General features: G+C 41.6%; 1 protein-coding gene across 2 annotated transcripts in view; it reads left to right on the forward strand.

The window, feature by feature from the left end:
- Nucleotides 1-475: 475 nt before the first annotated feature.
- SLC39A8 (solute carrier family 39 member 8) overlaps nucleotides 476-19,625 on the forward strand; it is an 85,706-nt gene continuing 66,556 nt past the window's right edge. The window contains exons 1-2 of one of the 2 annotated variants that reach the window (XM_065907457.1): nucleotides 476-599; nucleotides 1,036-1,509. In XM_065907457.1, the coding sequence (XP_065763529.1) occupies nucleotides 1,291-1,509 (219 nt within the window). In that variant the 5' untranslated portion in view covers nucleotides 476-599; nucleotides 1,036-1,290. Of the gene's footprint in view, nucleotides 615-1,035; nucleotides 1,510-19,625 lie in introns of both variants that reach the window. The other variant, XM_065907458.1, reaches the window with a different exon arrangement.

Raw genomic sequence — 19,625 nt, forward strand, 5'->3', positions numbered from 1 at the left:
AAACAATTCACTCTGATCTGCGGATATCCCGTGCGGCGTCAGGAAGGGCCGGGTAGAGCAGTGCCGGCTCTGAGCTCGCCACCACCGCTCCAGATTGGGTTTCCTTTTTCTCTTGGCTTTAAGAAAGACAAAAAAGCAATTCCTGCTAAATCTCTCAGACAATGCTGAGGGTTCCAGGCTCCATTGCAGGAAGCTGGTTTCAACAAGGTAACAAAGAGACCGCCAAGGTCAGAAAGGAGGCGAGAGAGATCGACCGGAAAGTGGCCTTCAGGTAACTCCCGGAGGGTGAGGGTGGGAGCCGGCGCCGCTGGGGGTAGGGGTGCGCCCCGCCTGCCAAGAGGCGAGGGCTGCGGCTGTGCGCCCCGGCGTGGACGCGCGCGGGAGTCCAGGCCGGCGAGTGGCACCACGTGCTGCGGGGAGGCGGGGACAGGGCCCTCCTCCTCCGGTTATTTGTAAAGAGCGCGGGGCCGGAGCTCAGAGTTTTCACTGCGGACTCGCCAGGGATAGTGTTGAGAGAGGGGGAGGGAGGGGAGGAAAGAAGGAAGGAGAGAGGGACTGACTTACGTGGACAAAAACAGACGCAGAAATACACAGGCGAGGTGAGAGGTTAGCAGGTCAGCTCACCTACTTCTCTGCTTGCCAAGGAAGATCTGGGAGAGGGAGGGTCCCGTTTAGACGGTCAAACCCCAGGACCCCGAAGGGGCCATTTCCTGCAGCTGCCTGGGGACTGCACGCTTCACCCCTTCTAAGTTTGCTGATGGAATTAATCAGAAAGAAAGGAAGGGGAGGTGGGGTTCTGTAGCCAGTGTAGTTTTCGTCCTAAAAAGTGACGTGGTTTGGGGCTTTAGATCCGGAAGGAGCGAGTCTCATCACACTGCAAGCTAATCCTGGAACGTCTGCAAACTCCGCTCCGGGGCAGTTGGCCCCAGGCCCGGCGGGGCGTTCGAGGGCTCCGGCCTCGCAGTGCTCCCGAGGCTGGCCGGCGGGTAGCCGGGTGGCCTTTATCTCTGTCCCCCTTTGTCCTTTTTATCTCAGGCTCTCCAGGAGGCCCGGGGGCCCGCTCTGTCTATCGCTCCCACCCCCCCGGCTGCACCGCCACTTCAATGCCCGGCAGGTCGCGGGCTGCTGCTATTTCGAAGGCGCCGGAGGACCAGGTGCGCCCCGCGCCACCGCTGACCCGGACCGGCGCCGACGCCTGACCGGCGCCCTTGGGCACCGACGCGGCTGCGCCCGGCACGCCCCTGTGCGCTCCAGTCCGTCTTGGGCCCGTGAGGGGCAACCCCGGCCAGGATGGCCCCGGGTCGAGCGGTGGCTGGGCTCCTGCTGCTGGCGGCCGCTGGCCTCGGAGGGGAGGCGGACGGGCCCGGGCTCGCCTTCAGCGAGGATGTGCTGAGCGTGTTCGGCGCCAACCGGAGCCTGTCGGCGGCGCAGCTCGGGCGCCTGTTGGAGCGTCTGGGAGCCGCCCCCGAGGAGGGCGCCCCCGAGCCGGGACAGCTGCACTTCAACCAGGTACGGCCGGGTCGGGCCGCCCTTCCCCAAACGCCGGGGTGTCCGGAGACGTCCGTTTGTACTTGAATGTTGATTAAAGAGGACGAGCGCAGGAGAAAGAACTTGGTTTTGTCTCTCATGTGAGGGCGGGTCCTGTTTGTTTGTTTTTTTCTTTTTTTTTCTGGATCTGACTTTCTAGCCGGGGTTAAAGGGCTGGCGGTGACGAGGGAGCCAGAAATTGCAGTTTTATGCTCGATGAGTTGAGCCGTCAGACGCTTGTGGTTGTAAGATTTTATGCAAAAGTTGATGAAGTAGTTGAGTGCGGGAAGCACCTTGAAAGATGCGTTTGAGATAGGAATCGCGCACTTAAGTCTTCTTGGCGGAGACAGTGGTTCACAGACACCCCCGTTAACAGCAGATTTATGGGTAACTGCTGCTAGCAAGGTATAATGTAGTTCTCTTTCCCGTGTAAGTTATAGGAGGCACTTAGGGCTGAAGGGCTTATTGTATAGAGACCAGGAGGCCGAGGGGGCTCTGAGACCAAGATCACACATCCAACTGGTGATGGAACTGGGTTTAGAGCCATAGTTTTTGTTCATCTATCAGGTCAAAAGTTTGATTCTAATATTCATGCATTCATTCATTCAAACAAAAAGAAAAAAACCAAAAATCTGTCTTAGTACAGATACACAGCGTTAGTTAGGTGTTTGGTAATTCTTAAGATTTAAGGATCACCCTAAGTTACCTAGGTGCAATTAAGACCATACCTGTCAGTAAACTTCAAAAAGGGTATTAGAGATTCTTCGTTATTTCCATAATAAATAGCCCATGATTATTTCTTAAAATTGTGAAATAAGCAAAGCGTGCTTTTAGCATCCTCCCCAGAAATCCCCTCTCCTTTTAAAAACTCTGTTAACTCAGTGCTTTGATTTTTTTCCCCCCTTCTGCTGTGGTTCCAGTGACAACTGATGATGAATGGCAGTATTCAGTACTTTCCATATTGTTTGTTACTTCTGGGTGATGTTAGTTTGTGTTACAAAAAGTTTTGTGGTCCAAAATGTTTGAGAATGTTAAAAAATGTTTGGGAATGTTATACTGTTACTCTACTCCTGGAAATCTAGTTTCCCAATGTATCTGGCCTTTGATTACAATTAGGGAAATTTTAATTAGATAGTGAAGTGAAAGTCACTCAGTTGTGTCTTTGTGACCCCATGGATCATACAGTTCATGAAATTCTCCAGGCCAGAATACTGGAGTGGGTGGTGGTGGTGGTTTAGTTGCTAAGCCGTGTCCGACTCTTGCAACCCTATGGACTGTAGCCCGCCAGGCTTCTCTGTCCATGGGGTTCTCCAGGCAAGAATAAAGACTGGACTGGGTAGCCCTTCCCTTCTCCAGGGGATCTTCCCAACCCAGGGATTGAATCCAGGTCTCCCACATTGCAGGCAGATTCTTTACCAGCTGAGCCACCAGGGAAGCCCCTTTAATCAGACAAATTCTTGCTGATAACCTTATAGTTTGGCATTCATTTTGTTAGAAATATCTTACCTCAATTAAAACATGCAGTACATAAGAAGTATAAGATTCTGATGCCATGAGGTATCAGAGTGTGCGTCCTTTGATTTAGAAGGGTTTTATGGTCCTCTTACTAAACTTTACTAAAGTTCTTTAGTAAACTATCAGATTCTTGCATGGCATTACATGCCAGAATGTAATGGCTAAGAAATGATACATTGGAAAGCTGAAATGACTTCATATTATATTGATGTTTTAGAAAATAAGGCAAACAACTAACTTCATAAGTATTTTCCATCTAGTTGCAGACTGTCAATCAAGGGAAACAGCTGAGCTGACTAAAGCATTTCTAGATAGGAGCAGGAGTGGTCCGTCATTTGCTTGGGGACTTGACTTGCAGCTACATATCTGTAGCCTACACATTGTTTTGACTTAAATTATCTCCTTATCTTGCAATGTTTGGAGGTGCTGGTGAATTATAATGGGACAAAAGACCCCTGAACCACGCCTTGGCAGACAGTGGGAAAGATACCTAAATAATTTAGGAAACTTGCTTAAGTTTGTTAGCAATATGATTCCCAGTTTATGAGTAAGTAGGTACCTCAATAGGTAAATTATATCTGTGTTGACACCTTGTTTTTCATTCTTCTGTTTGCATATTTAACTACCCTCATTATGGCCTCTGTGGACATCAAAAAGAGATGAGGAAAAGCCCATAATTACTTTGGAAACAAAGGGAAGCCAAGGAGAATTTATCACTTGATCAGACCTAGCAAACATCTGTTTGATGTTTTAAAAAAGTTCTACTGATAACAACCATCATCAGTTAAGTGATGCCATTCCAGAAGAATCTGTTAATCTGCTGGCGTTTACAGCTGCTCCAGCAGGAGACTATCCAATTTGGAGCAAAATTTAGGGCTGTTAATATCTCCATACCTTAAAAACGATAACTTCAATTTCCTCACCTGCAACAAAGTAGAATAATAATAAATGTGAAAAACATGATTCTCTGACTTTGGAGACAGTTGAAAAGACAGAATTTATTTCTTTGGGCTAGGGATTTATTGAATCTTATATGAGATCTATTTACAAATGACATGGTTTTTTTGGATGAGGGCTTAGACCAGTTTTTCCGCAGACTACTGTGCTAAAAATTTAGACAGTCTCGAAAGGTTTTCTAATATTTTTTCAGTATCCCTAAATACTATTAGGAGAAGGAAATGGCAACCCACTCCAGTATTCTGCCTAGAAAATCCCATGGACGGAGGAGCCTGGTAGGCTGCAGTCCATGGGGTCGTGAAGAGTCGGACACGACTTAGCGACTTAACCTTCCCTTTTCACTTTCATGAATTAGAGAAGGATATGGTAACCCCACTCCAGTGTTCTTGCCTGGAGAATCCCAGGGACAGAGGAGCCTGGTGGGCTGCCGTCTATGGGGTCGCACAGAGTCGGACACGACTGAAGCGACTTAGCAGCAGCAGCAGCAGCAAGTACTATTAAATTAGCTTATTGCTTTGGGACATCAAAGTGACCTGAGTTCAAACTGGAGACAATAGAATAGTTGAGTTTACTGTTTTGCTTCTTATGGTTTCTGAGGGTACAAAGAGCAGGTAGAAGATGTAGGCCAAACAAGTGAGAGGAAGGAGCTCTTTTATCTAAATGGGTCTCTGGGGCCCAAGACAAAGTGTGTAGGTCTGCTCTATCTGAGGGAGTTTCTAGAATACAAAGGGATCGCTTCTTGGCCTTTTGGCTAAGATCAAGTGTAGAATACAAAGGGAAGCCCCAACTGAGTAAATACCCTGGGTGATTAATTTGGGGGCTTTAAGAATGGGCACCTGGAGAAGGAAATGGCAACCCACTCCAGTATTCTTGCCTGGAAAATCCCATGGACTGAGGAGCCTGGTAGGCTACAGTTCATGGGGTCTCAAAGAGTCGGACACGACTGAGCGACTTCACTTCTTCACTTCACTTCAAGAATGGGTTCAGTGCCACCTTTTGTTTGTTCTGGTAGTCCTTTCTCATTCTCCAAGTGGTCTTTTCTCTTCATTTGTCCTTCAAAACCCTCATTTCTAAATTATCACACTCAGCTGCAGGAAATGTTTCTATTTAAATCAGTCTCCTGGGGAGGGTTAGTGGGGATGATGGGGATGTGGGTGTGGGTGTGGCAGGCTGTCATGTGAGGCAGCCTTTGTTTCCCACCATCACTCAACCTTTGATTTTTGCTTCTCTCTCCTAACTGCATTTTTTTCATTTGATAAAAATCTTGCAGCATAGCTCCTGCATCTTATTTTTTTCATTCATGGGTTGTTTTAAGACATCTTTCAATTCATATTCAGTCTTCATAAAGCAATACTTGGAGTATGCCTCTCTTTTTTCAGTTCTCCATGAATTCTCTTGGCTGGTGAAGTCTAAATCTGGAGTCTGGCATTTGAGGCTCTGCACAGCAAGGTTAACCCTAAGATATCAACCTAACCTGCCCAGACCTAGCACTCACTACATTAAACTAGTCATTCTTCTATGACTTCACCTTATATTTTTATTCAAGCACTTTTTACCTCATTATCTTCCTTGCACCCTTTCCTGTTCCCAGATGGGTTGTCCTTCATTTCCTTGAATTACCCTCTCAAAATCTTACACTTTTAAAAACTCAGCTACACTCTTCCATAAAATATTTCTAGGACTTCACAGCCACTGCTGATTTGCCAATTTCTCTTTTTTTGAATTTTTGAAATTTTTTCATTATGCTGATGAGACTTAGCTATTCATGTGTTTTAGAAATATTTTGAGTAATTACTATACTCTAATTAGAGTGGTCTTTTAAAAGTACAAACCTAACCGTACTGCTCATTTTTTAAGAACAGTTAAATATCTTCAAGACAAACTTCAAACACTTTAAAGTGGCTTAAGTTTTTTTATGGTCTGTTTCCTGTGTATTTCCCAAGTCTTATCCTTTGCTACTACTCCATTCTTCATAGACTGCTGGTAGTTCCTGGTTCTGCATACACATCTGCTTATGCTTTAGGTATCAGTTTAGACATTACTTCTTCCAAGAAGCCTTTCTTAGCCTGTTCAGGGGTTTAGTAGAAGCCCCTGTTGCCTCTGCAATCATAACATATATTGAAATTGTAGTTTAATATGTAAATAATTTATATATATTTAAATTTTCTATTCACATGGTTGAATGTCCTCCCCTCCTCCAATATGATTTTGAACAAATTGAAGGGAATGATCTGACTCATCTCTTCAGGGGCTAGTGTAATGCCTGGTACACAACACATATTCATTATATGTGTATATATATACATACAAATATATATATGTATATATATAATATATACATACACTTTTTTTTTTAAGCTGAGTCAGGTGGCTTGTGGGATCTTAGTTCCCTGACTAGGGATTGAACCTGGGCCCTCAGCAGTGAAAGCTCCATGTCCTAAACACTGGACCTCCATGGAATTTCCCACTATATATATTTTTGAATGAATGAGTGAAGATTGCTTAATACGAGTAAGGCAATTTGAGCCCTCACATGACTTTACAGTTTCTAGGTAGATGTATGACATAATGCATATATGACTGCAGTGTATAATAGAATGATATATTTGATTAAAGAATTTTAAACAAAAGTGGAATGGGATCGGACTTGTGTTTTTAGAAAATTTTTCTGCATGAGAGTGTGGAATGTGTCAGAGTGGGTCGAGACAGGAACTGAGGAGGAAACTGCAGTGGTTTGTAGGAGCTGTAATGATTGCTTGAACCTGGAGAGGCCATCAGGAGGTAGCATAAAGGCTCTGCCTTCTGGGAGAGCAGCCATGACTAAGGAGTAGGAAAAAAAGTCCCAAATACAGGTATTTTTTACTGCAGCCTTTTGTCTGTAGTGGTCATGTAACTATTATTAGACCTTTCCTTTCATTAATTTATGGCCTGAGGATGCCAGAGGAAGAGGCAGTGAGGTAACTGTTGGCTTATTTCAGTGGGGTCAGGCTAGTGGTCTGTAGCAAACACAGGAGTGTGTGTGTGTGGTTATTACATGCATATTGTATGCATAGCTTGTGGTATGGGGGCGGGTAACAGTGCATTAGATGAAGGATGTGCTGGGAAGCACTGATTGTAGATGGATGAGAGAAAGTATCTGTTGTTGCCCTCTTTCCCCGCCCCCCCCCCCCCCCCCTTTTATGTTCTGAAAAATGGTGGGATCAGTGTCCTGGGAACGCCTCCCAGCCTGCCTGTTCAGGTGCAAAACTTGTCTGGAATGGCAGGATGGAAGGGTGTGGTTGTACTTATGTCTTTGGGGCCTTTTCCTTCAAGACAATGGACTTATTCTGATTTATTATATCATTCTATTTAACTTGACTGTGTACAGTGTGATCATTGTTTCCAAAAGGTTTTGAAAAAATGAGAGACACTCATAGCTCACTTGACCATGATGTCAAGGGCTTAGTTTGCTCCCTTGCCAGGGATGATGGTAATGCATATGAGAAAATATCCTTCATTCTTTCCATATCTAACTCCCAAATTTGCCTCTTCACCCACTACTGTAGGAGTCACATAGACCCTTGTGTACATAACATAAATAATTATATCTAAGGATTTATTGTTTTTTTTCTTTTTCTGTATGACATACTCTTAACCAATTTATTTGTATTAACACATTTCAAAATCACAGCAATCCTATGATAACAATACCACTATTAACTTTACACAGGAGAAATATGTGGTTCCGAGAGATTATGTAACTCAACAAAAATCAAACAGTAAGTGGTAGAACCTCAGACAGTCCTAAATCCTGTCGACTAAAAAAGATGCACAACTTGAGAGCTGCGAGTTAAGTTTTATTTGGGGCAAAGTGAGGACTGCAGCTGAGGAGACAGCACCTCAGTTAGTTCTGAGACACTGCTTCCAAGAGGCAGTGTGGGAAGGTCAATATATAATATTTTGGTGAAGGGGGAGTTCAATGCAATTAAGCACTTGTTTGACAAAAGGTTTTCTGCTAGTTATTAGGAGCTGATGTCATCATGAAGGGATTTAGTACTTTTCTAGATATGAGGAGATGCAAAGATTGGCTTATGAAATCAGTTCCTGAGAATATCTGACTATCAAATGACCTGTTCCACCGGAGTGCCTGGAGCACAGAGAGCCTCACTCCACCCGGAACTCCCTCAGGGGGTGTTGAAGGTTCAATCTCTGCAGATGCAGGTGGCAAATGCCCTTGGTGTTCAGCCGCTGGCAGTGCTCTTGGCAAGTGCCAATTTGTAGTTGACAATACTACAGTGGATTTTTTGAATTTTACTTTAGAAAATCATACTGTCTCTAGCCAAGGCAACTGTTACTTCAGATTTTGATCTAACCATCAGTTACTTATCTACCTACATTGCTTGGTCGCCTTAAGGACAAAGAAATTATAATGATGATGATGATGGATCCTTGTCCTCAGAGAGCTTTTAATCTAAGAAATAGGTGGCAACTTGTGGGAAATATGTGAGGCAGAACTGCAGTAGTTAAAGAATCACTGAAAGAAATATTACCAGACATGTCACAAGACTGTGTGTGATTTATTTGCCAAATGAACACTTTTGGTAGCATGCTGTATTAGTTGTAAAGGGTGAGGGAGCCTTTTGGGAAACACCTCGTGAAGGAGTTACTAGTCAGTCAGTTCTCTTGTTTTTGGAGAATTTGGCTTGTTTGGTTTGGCTTTTAAAATACTTACTTGATGAACATCTGCTAGTACCAAATGTCTGTGCTATTAATCACAAGATGGATTTGCCAGTGGGTTCCATGAATTCTCTAATAGAAGGAAAATTTATTTTATTTCTCTCTTATATGTTGAATTTTTCTTGGAGAAAATATTTTGGCAACAACAGTTCTCCTAATTCTGAGTTTCAAAGTTTCCCTGGAGAATGGCATATTAATCAACTTTTTTCTTCTGTGGATAGATTGTGGATATGGGAGAAATACCCATGTCTAGTGTTAAATTTTTCAGTCTTGTTTTCACTTTTACTCTAAAATTCTACCAATGAATTTACTCTCTCTTCTGGCAGTTTAGAGTATACATCCTTCTTTTTTGAAAAAAATTGTGCTATATTCTCTCTGGCAGATAGTTCTTTTTTATACATATTAATTAATCATCTTTTTTATTTTTTTAATTGATGTACAATACTATATGTTACTGGTGTACAATATAGTGATTCACAGCTTTTAAAAATTATACTTCATTTATAGTTATAAAATATTGGTTATGTTCTGTACATTGTACAATATATCCTTGTAACTTATACATTGTAGTTTGCTCCTCTTAATCCTGCAAGTCCTCCTTTTTCATGCCTGTGAAGCAGCTGCATTGCTGACTGCACAATACTGGAGAAAGGGGATTGTGCATCGGTGCTAGGGAATGAGTTGAAGTAATGAGGAAAGAGCAGAGTATTTTAACAGAATTCCTAACTCTTGGACTCTCGTTGCTGCTGAGGTGAGAGTTTGAACTCTAACACAGTTATGAAGAGAGGGTGTAGTAAACTTTCCCCTTAATTGAGGTAGATCTTCATTTCTCTTTAGAGATGTTCAAAGTGGAGTAGCTGGGTGGGAGATTTTGAGTTTTTGTGCTTTCCATGGTTCACACCATATTTCTGTTTCTTGAGGATGTCCACCTTGGCAGATGTTGAGGGGCAAAGTCTTCATCTTCCCATCATAAAAACCCATTGCTTTTCAACTATGACTGCAGCTTAAGAATTTTTTCTTTACATTCAGTAGATATTTGAATCCTTGAGGTTTTATTTCTTTTGCTGGTAGTAGGGGCTTGGGGAAGAAGACTCTTGAAAGAGTCCCTTGGACAGCAAGGAGATCAAACCAGTCAATACTAAAGGAAATCAACCCTGAATATTCATTGGAAGGACTGATGCTGAAGCTGAAACTCCAATACTTTGGCCACCTGATGAGAAGAGCAGATTCACTGGAAAAGACCCTGATGCTGGAAAAGATTGAGGGCAGGAGAAGGGGATGACAGTGGATGAGATGATTGGATGGCATCACCGACTCAATGGATATGAATTTGAGCAAACTCCAGGAGGTTGTGAAGAACAGGAAAGGCTGGCATGCTGCAATCCATGGGGTCGCAAAAAGTCAGACACGATTAAGCAGCTGAATGACAACCACCAATGGGCTTGGGGGAGAAAATAGGAATATAAATAGGCATGGGAAATAGGCCTGAAGTTGAGAGGGATTGACATTTCTCAGGGAGAAGCAAAGCAACCTGCAGTGAGGGTTAGTCTAATGCGGTTGGTAATAAAGACTTTGCCAGTTACTTGGATTCAGAGTGGCATTTCCACAAGGGACTGTCCACATTACTAAGTGCACACAGTTAATGTTAGGATCATTTGCAATGCAATTTGTTAAAAAAAAAGATTGTTACTAAACTCTAGACAACCTAAGAAACTTGTAGGCTTCAGAGAGTGTTCCCATTTCCAGTTCCAGGTGATGGTAGATTCTTGTTCGTAATTGAATATTGAAACTAATTTATTCTCCAACTGTTCCCAGTGTCTCTCTCAGGAGCCAAATGGGTTTGCCTAGTCTTGAGATTTATTTTATGAAGAAATGAAACTATCACTGAATTACCTTTGTGATGATGGAATTTTGGAACATAGAAAATCTTCAGAATGGAGCCTTGTTTAATTTGGTTTCCATATCCTTCCAAAGATCCTCTGTTGTTTTTCTTGGCCTGAAGTTTAAGGAGAACAAAAACAAAAATCTGTGAATTCTAGATCAAAGGTGTTAACCTGAAAAGTAGTATTATGCCTTCCAAGTCCAAATATTTAGTACCTTTATTTATACTTAACTGAATAGAGTAAAAAACTCAGGCGAACCTTGATAAGGCCTCTAAGGCTTTATTTCTGTGAACCTAGTTCAAAAATAATACACTTGTCATCGATACATTCAGTGGGTTTCTTAGCTCTCTAACTATAGAAGAGAGTACAACAAAATGGTTAACAATTTAGTCTTGGTAGTTAAACCAGGCCTGGACTGAAATTCTAATTCTGTCACTTATTAGCTGGGGAATCACAGCCAAGTGACTTAACCTCCTTAATCCTTAGTTTTCACATCTGTGAACTGACAGAATGAAACTTATCATAGGGTAGTTGTGAACTAAGATATATGAACAATAATAATAATAATTACTGAGCATTCATTATATTTTAGGCATTTCTATATTTAGTGTATTACATGTAGTAAATCAAACAAAGAAGCTGTGTTTTCCTGCATTACTTCAAATAGCAAATAAAAAGACAGTGCATGTAAAATACTTAGCCTAGCTCAAATTATGTGCTCAATGTATAGCTATTTTCATTGTAATACTATGCTAGTTGATACGGCTTTGCAAGAGCTTAACTATCCTTAACAAAATTGTCTTTCACTGGAGGCCGGGGCACCTTAGGGTCAGTCAACTTAGAAGAAAGCACTGCTATAAAAAGATGGCAGGGATTAATGAAATAAAAAGTTCAGTGAGAACTACATCAGTCCAGTGAATTTGGTGTTAGTTTCCATGGTGATTCTCCTCTTGAGAAAGACTTTACTATTTGTCTCTTCTTCCTTTTCATCAAACAGTAGTAATAAACTCCTGAAAATGTAAACGTTAGAGACTAATGAAATAATTTGAGTATTTCAATAGACATTGAAATTGTAAACATTCCCTCTTTTCTAGAGGGCTTCAGAGGCTTTATTTAGGGGTTTTATAATTTTTTATGTTTGTAATTTTTGTTTTATAATTTTTGTCCAAAGTTTGCATCAATACTGAAATGTGAATGATTGGAAGTCCACATCATACTTGTAGAAATGGATGTAATTGTGGTTTTAAGTTCAAGACCTCCGTATGGGTTTTGCAAGCCAGAAGAATCCAGGCTTCTCCAGATTCAGTTGACCTTTTCTTTTCTTTTTTTTTTTTTTTTTCAGTTGACCTTTTCAATTGGAAAGTAGGTAAGAGAACAGTAGCCACTGTGGTCTCACAGTGATACGTGAGGGACATTTCTCTTCAGGGACAGGGGAAGAGAAGTTAGCCCAAACTTCAAAGGAGAGATAAAATTAGGAGGTCGATTCTGAGTTGAGTCACATACCCTGCTGTAAATGACTATTGAACATATATGCTAGAAAGCACACGGACCCTTCTATTAAGGAAGGCACCCTATTGATGATATCAGGTACTTGAGTTTGAGTATCAAATCATGATGCTGTACAGTTTTCTTTAGGAACAGGGATCTCAGAATTCAGGTATATCCTTGGTTGCTTTTCTTACACATATTAATGAGAAAGTCTAGACACTGGATTAGAAAGTCTCTAATCTTGGGATGAATGCTATTTAGGTAAATGTTCAGTTAGGACCTTCACTCTAGCAGAGGAAGCAAGTCCTGGTAGTAGTGGTAGTTAACACTTATGGAGCACTTACCATGTGCCAGGCACTGTATCTTCTTATGTACTGTCCCAATAAGCCTCTTAATCTCACCAGGTAAGTACTCTAGGTATTCCATAAAGAAACCCAGTCTGGCTGAGACCTCCCTCAGCCTCATAGCTCAGAAATGGCAGAGTGAGGATTCCACGCCCGAGTGACTTGACTTCAAAACCTATGCTCTCTCCACTGTTGCTTCTCATATGGAAGAATATAATCCTGGTTTGTTTTCCAAAAATCTTAGTGCCTCATGTATTATCCAAGTGCCTAGGTGTCAAGGTAGAACTGATGCCAGTTTCTCGAAGCCCCAGGAAAAAGTACAATTTTTTTTTTCAGTAAAGCAAGAAAAAAATTATTATTATTGTTTTTCCCTGCTGAATTGCTTGCAGGAGTCACATCTAGTGCTAAAGCATGATTGTTAATTCCTTCACAAGCTATTTTTCAACCTGACAATATTATTTCGTGATCATTGACATTTGATATTCCAAGCAGTATTGTCAGAGAATTAGAACATAGCAGTTTCCCCAGAAACTGAGGCACAAATAAGTCATCTGGCAGAAATCACCATGTGCCCAGATTTGTCTGGGAAAACAGAGGTACCAATTTTAAACCCTCAGTTCTTCTGCATTGTTCTGGTTTTAGGCAGGTGTTTCTTTAGTGTGGCTCTTGTGCTATAAGTCCCCTGAATATCCCGTGGTCTTCATGCTTTAGTTGCTATATATAACTTGGGCAGTGGTAATATATTAAGCCTATTCTATTTTCTTACCTTTCAGACACTCCTCAGCCCATTTTTCCCCAACACTTGCTTAAAATTGCTCTAAAGGATGTCGCCCAGAATGTCTTATTGCTAAATACAGTGGGAGAGTCTCAGGCTTTACCTCTTTTAATTTTGATGATATTGAACACTTCCTCCTTGAAACCCACACTCTCCTTGCCCGCAGCTGTGCCTGCCTTGGTTTGAATTTCTTACCTCTTTGGCTGTTTCTTTTCAATTTGTGTCTTTTGCCCATCCTGTAAATATTGATGCTCCTCAGGGCTCTGTCTCAAACCCTCTTCCTTTTGATTTTGCACACTCTCTCTGTGCAACCTCAGTCACTCCTCTGGCTGCAGTTATCACCTCTCTGTGGATGCTTTCTGCATAGGTTGGCTTGGTCCACATTTCTCTCTTGATGTTCAGCTTGCACAACCTCTTGCCAATTGATGTCTAACTCTCTCCCCTCCCCAACTCAGCAGGTCTAAACCTGTCCCAAATGGAACTCATCAACTCCATCCTTTCTCCACCCACACCTTCTGGTAATCCTATCTGTCAGTCTCAGTGATCAGCATCACCCTCCACTCCACTGACTACGATGAAAAACTGGATGTTATTCTTGACTCCTGTGTCTCCCTACTTCCCATGTCAAATGCACATAAATCCTGTCACAGTAACTTAAACATTGCTTATTTAATATCTCTAAATTCCAGTGTTCTCTTTTGTGTAAGGAGAAGAGTTTTACCTGCTTTATGGGATTGCTGTGAGATTAAATGAGATATTGTATCTCACGTTGTGATTGTGCCTAGCAGGCTGCTGCCCACTGCATTCCGTGCTGCCCCATGTCCTATCTTTCACATTGTTGCCAGATTTATAGCTCAAATATGCAAATTGGTTTAGGATTACTGTAAGAATAAATCTAAACTCCTTGCCTGGTATTTAAGTCCCTATAGTACCTACACTTACCTCCTGTATGTCTCCAACCTTATTTCTTCTTTTTTCTTCACATCTCATCGTAGATGTTGTTTGCTTCAGGAAGACTTGGACAGTCCTGTTAGTTATTTATTCTGTCTCCTCATAAATGAATCTACCCTAACACTTAGCAGGCCATACTGTAATTACTTATTATTATTTTTAAAAATCTGAACCTGTACTAGTCTCTGAGATCTATTGTGAGGCTAGGGACTGGATTTATCTCAGTCATTTCTTTTTTTTAAAGATTTTTTTTTTTTTTTGATGTGGACCAATTTTAAAGTCTTTATTGAATTCATTGTAACACTGCTCCTTTCTTATGTCATTTTTTTTTTTTTGACTGCAAGGCATGTGGGGTCTTAGCTCCTCCCAGCGACGGACTCTGCACTCCCTGCATTGGAAGGTGAGATCTTAACCATTCACCTGCCAGGGAAGTCCTTCAGTCACTTTCTGTATTCCTGTAATTAGCATCAGTTCAGTTCAGTTCAGTCACTCAGTCGTGTCTAACTCTTTGCAACCCCATGAACTGTAACACACCAGGCTTCCCTGTCCATCACCAACTCCCAGAGCTTGCTCAAACTCATGTCCATCTAGTCGGTGATGCCATCCAACCATCTCATCCTCTGTCATCCCCTTCTCCTCCCGCCTTCGGTCTTTCCCAGCATCGGGGTCTTTTCCAGCGAGTCAATTCTTTGCATCAGGTGGCCAAAGTACTGGAGCTTCAGCTTCAGCATAAGTCCTTCCAGTGAATATTCAGGACTGATTTTCTTTAGAATGGACTGGTTTGATCTTCTTGCATGCCAAGGGACTCTCAAGAGTCTTCTCCAACACCACAGTTCAAAAGCATCAATTCTTCGACACTCAGCTTTCTTTATAGTCCAACTCTCACATCCATACATGACTACTGGAAAAGCCATAGCCTTGACTAGATGGAGCTTTGTTGGCAAAGTAATGTCGCTGATTTTTAATATGCTGTCTAGGTTGGTCATAGCTTTTCTTCCAAGGAACAAGCATCTTTTAATTTCATGGCTGCAGTCACCATCTGCAGTGATTTTGGAGCCCAAGAAAATGCAGTCCATCACTGTTTCCATTGTTTCCTCATCTATTTGCCATGAAGTGATGGGACCGGATGCCATGATTTTAGTTTTTGAATGTTGAGTTTTAAGCCAGCTTTTTCACTCTCTTTAACTTTCATCAAGAGACTCTTCAGTTCCTCTTCACTTTCTGCTATATGGGTGGTGTCATCTGCGTATATGAGGTTATTGATATCTAACCTAGTTACTAGCACAGCCTAGTAACTAGCATAGTGTCTAGCATATAGTTGGTATTCAGGTAATATTTATTAAATGAGTGAATAACTTCAGCTTTTTACAATAAATTTTCTGCCAATATAGCTTTTAAAATTATTTCAGTCAACCTGGATGTCTCATCTAGTTAAATACAAACCAGCAATTCATTTATTTGATGCAGACAAATTAATAAAAAATAGAAAAAATTATGTTAGAATTCACCCATGTATCATATCAATAGAAGGAAATAACGAAAGCTTTATTCCTTCCAATTTTTGAAATTTCTAGAGTTTTTTGGTCATAATTTAGACTCTGATTTTCTTCATAGCCCATAGCTGTAATTTTTAGGACAACTTGCAGACACTGGTGTCAATATTAGTTTATTTGTGGTTATCAAGCCCCTACTGAGATGATGCTGGGAAAGTTTCAAAGAATGAGCAAAGCAACATGACTAGAAAAATTTGAATCTTCAGAATTCCTGGTAAATATCTCAGGTATCACTTTGTATTTCTCAGAACTAATATTCAGACACTATATATTAATCTCTGATCTTTCCTTCACATCCCTTTCCTTAATCTATCATGTCAGTGATTGTTATAAGTTGAGTGTGTTCAGTGTCTGAAGCTTTGCTAGAAGTTGAGGAAGATAAGAAATAACACATCCTTCCTCTCTAGATGTTCATGATCTTATTAAAGAGATACTCATTTTCATGAACAGATGGTAATACGAGGAAGCACACAATAAGTACTAAATATGTAAATTCTATGAGTGGTGGAGTCTGGAGAGTATAGAAATATTAAGCAGAGGCAATGGGGGCCAAATGTAGGACAGATGGAAGCTGGATACTTTGAGAGGAAGTATCTCAGAATTCTAAGGAGGGATCTTAGGGCAGGCAAAGTCACAGTGAAAGTAAAACATATATTAGAACTGCTTGGTTAAAATAGAGAGTTTAAGTATGCTTTTGGGGGAGGACAAAGTGAAGAAGGAAGGTTGGAGATAGATAATTCTTCAGTGTTAGGTGTTTAGACTCTTGGCAGAAGGAAAAGTGTTTGCTTGTTTGTTTTTGGTGTGTATGAAGGAGCTTAGTTTGAGCAGAAGAGTGATGATGCCAACATTTCAGTAGAGATAGTCTTGTGGTGGGAGAGGGGTAAAGATAAACAGGATAAGAGACTGATGGAATAAGATTGGTTAAAATTCCCAACTTGTCAGTTAAGTGGCATGTAAGTGCCTGTCTGTTGTTCTTATGCCCAAGACCAAAACTTTTGATCTCAGGATTCTTTGTGCTTTTAAAAATTCATGAAGACACCAATATACTAAAGTATGTGTGGTTTATAGCTATTGGTATTTACCATCATAGAAATTAATGTTAAGAAAAATTAAATATTTATTTAATATATCAAGATTGCTGGGAGAAATATCAATAACCTCTGATATGCCGATGACACCATCCTTATGGCAAAAACTGAAGGAGAACTAAAGAGCCTCTTGATGAAAGTGAAAGAGGAGAGTGAAAAAGTTGGTTTAAAGCTCAACATTCAGAAAATGAAGATCATGGCATCCGGTCCCATCACTTCATGGCAAATAGATGGGGAAATGGTGGAAACAGTGGCTGACTTCATTTTTTGCGGCTCCAAAATCACTGCAGATGGTGACTGCCACCATGAAATTAAAAGACCCTTACTCCTAGGAACGAAAGTTATGACCAACCTAGACAGCATATTATTAAAAAGCAGAGACATTACTTTGCCAACAAAGGTCTGTCTAGTCAAGGCTGTTTTTTCCATCTGTATGGACATGAGAGTTGGACTATAAAGAAAGCTGAGCGTCGAAGAATTGAAGCTTTTGAACTGTGGTGTTGGAGAAGACTCTTGAGAGTCCCTTGGCATGCAAGAAGATCAAACCATTCCATCCTAAAGGAAATCAGTCCTGAATATTCATTGGAAGGACTGATGCTGAAGCCGAAACTCCAATACTTTGTCCACCTGATGCAAAGAACTGACTCATTGGAAAAGACCCCGATGCTGGGAAAGATTGAAGGTGGGAAGAGAAGGGGAAGACAGAGGATGAGACGGTTGGATGGCATCACTGACTCAGTGGACATGAGTTTGAGCAAGCTCTGGGAGTTGGTGATGGACAGGGAGGCCTGGCATGGGGTCGCAAAGAGTTGGACATGACTGAGTGACTGAACTGAACTGAACTGAAAAGATATTTTGTTCTTAACAACAAGCAGAAGGCCTAGGGAACTAACTTCTTGCCCCTGGAGGCAGGTTTGGATCAGGAAGTCAAGAAGCCAGGTTATTTGTGCTCTGACACTACCCTGGGCTTCTATGTGGGAGAACCTTGAGAAACTGCATGGAGAGTGGGGCATGGCTGAGAAACTTGTCGGTAGCTGTGGTCAAGTCAGAAAATTTTGTAAACCTCTTTTAAAGAAACCCCCAGGAAAGTCCCGCCCGCGTGAAAGTTTTGACCAATGCAATTGCTTTGCAAACTTGTAACCAATCTGCTTAAACCAACCACCAACGTTGAGCATGTGCTCACCCTATAAATTTGTGTAACAGCTTGGGCTCGAGGCTCTCTGACCCACACCACTGCGTTGGTTGCGGCAGAGAGTCCTGGCTGGAGTCAGTAATAAACTTTGCTTTCTGCGAAAAAAAAAATAAAATAAAATAAAATAAAGAGTCTATCAAAGCTTTTAAAATTTGTTATTTTTTAGTAAAAATTAAAAAAAGAAAAAAAGAAAAATAAATCAGCATGTCTTAATTGCATTTGGAGGAACCTGGAAAAAGATTAAAAAGCCCCAATGATTTGACTTTATTTTCCTCATTGAAATTGGAATACGTGCATGTTGTCTAAAATGTTGGCAAACATGTGACCTGTGACGTTGCTCAGTCGTGTCCGACTCTTTGCGACCCCATGTACTGTAGCCCACCAGGCTCCTCAGTCCATGGAATTTTCCAGGCAAGAGTACTGGAGTGGGCTGCCATTTCCTTCTCCAGGGGATCTTCCCGACCCAGGGATCGAACCCGGGTCCCCCGCATTGCAGGCAGATGCTTTACCATCTGAGCCACAGGGAAGCCCAAGAGAAGCAGAAAGGAAAAAACAAAAAAAAATCGCCCATAATTTCTGCATTTTGAGGCACGTGTATCTCTGGATTTTATTTAACTTGGTTTATAGCAGTGGTATTACTATTATTATTATTATTTTTTTGCAGTAGTATCATTTTACACACATTGTTTTGTAGTACTCTGTTTTTTCCCCTTAAAGTGAAAAGTGAAAGTGTTAGTTGCTCAATCGTGTCCGACTCTCTGTGACCCCATGGACTGTAACCTCCCAGGCTCCTCTGTCCATGTGGTTCTCCAGGCAAGAATCCTGGAGTAGATTGTCATTTCCTTCTCCAGGGGATCTTCCCCAGGGACTGAACCTGCATTGAACCTTCCCCAGGGTCTCCTGCATTGAAGGCAGATTCTCTACTGTCTCTTTCTCCTTTAAATAATATATCCAGGAAAGGGTCTTTTTCTCTTCTCTTAAGGAAGAGCTTTGAGCGTGCTGGTGAGCATGCACACACACATGTGTGTGTGTGTGTACATACGTTTTACATCATGGGAGGGGAGTGCTGCAGTACCATAGTGGCTTCAGTAAGAAAACCTACAGGGAAAATAGAAGACCAAATCTTGGGGAAACAGAGTCGGGATCACTGGATTAGCCACTTCTTACACCTTAGAAGATCATTCTTCTAGAATGTTCTCTCCTCACACTTTAGAAAACTCTTTTATCATGGTGAAGTAATCATGACTAAACTTTAAAGAGGAAATTAAGAGGGGAAAAAGTTCAAGAGAAGATTGGCAGAGGGTGACCGAGCACATACACACGTTGTGCAATATCAAGGCGGCTTGGAAGTGGTGTGAAGTTCCTTGTAACTGCAGTTCCATAGCTGCGTCGTAAGCAAACCTGGAAGCGATGCCTACAGTTACTCCCACTTTGTGGCTTCTATTACCAGCATGGAGCGTTTGAATCACCAGTTCCCGGCTGTTGTGCGGTCACCCTTGAAGGGGAAAGTTAGTTGAAGAGTTCACTGTTTTCAAGGTCAGAAATGGCCTCCCAACTGTTAAACTCAAATCACCTTTTTAAACTTTAAATATTTAAATTGTCCTCTTGGCGTCTTTGGCCAGTTGCCATAATATTC

The sequence above is a fragment of the Muntiacus reevesi genome, chromosome 16 (assembly GCF_963930625.1).
Source record: "Muntiacus reevesi chromosome 16, mMunRee1.1, whole genome shotgun sequence".
Classification (NCBI taxonomy): domain Eukaryota; kingdom Metazoa; phylum Chordata; class Mammalia; order Artiodactyla; family Cervidae; genus Muntiacus; species Muntiacus reevesi.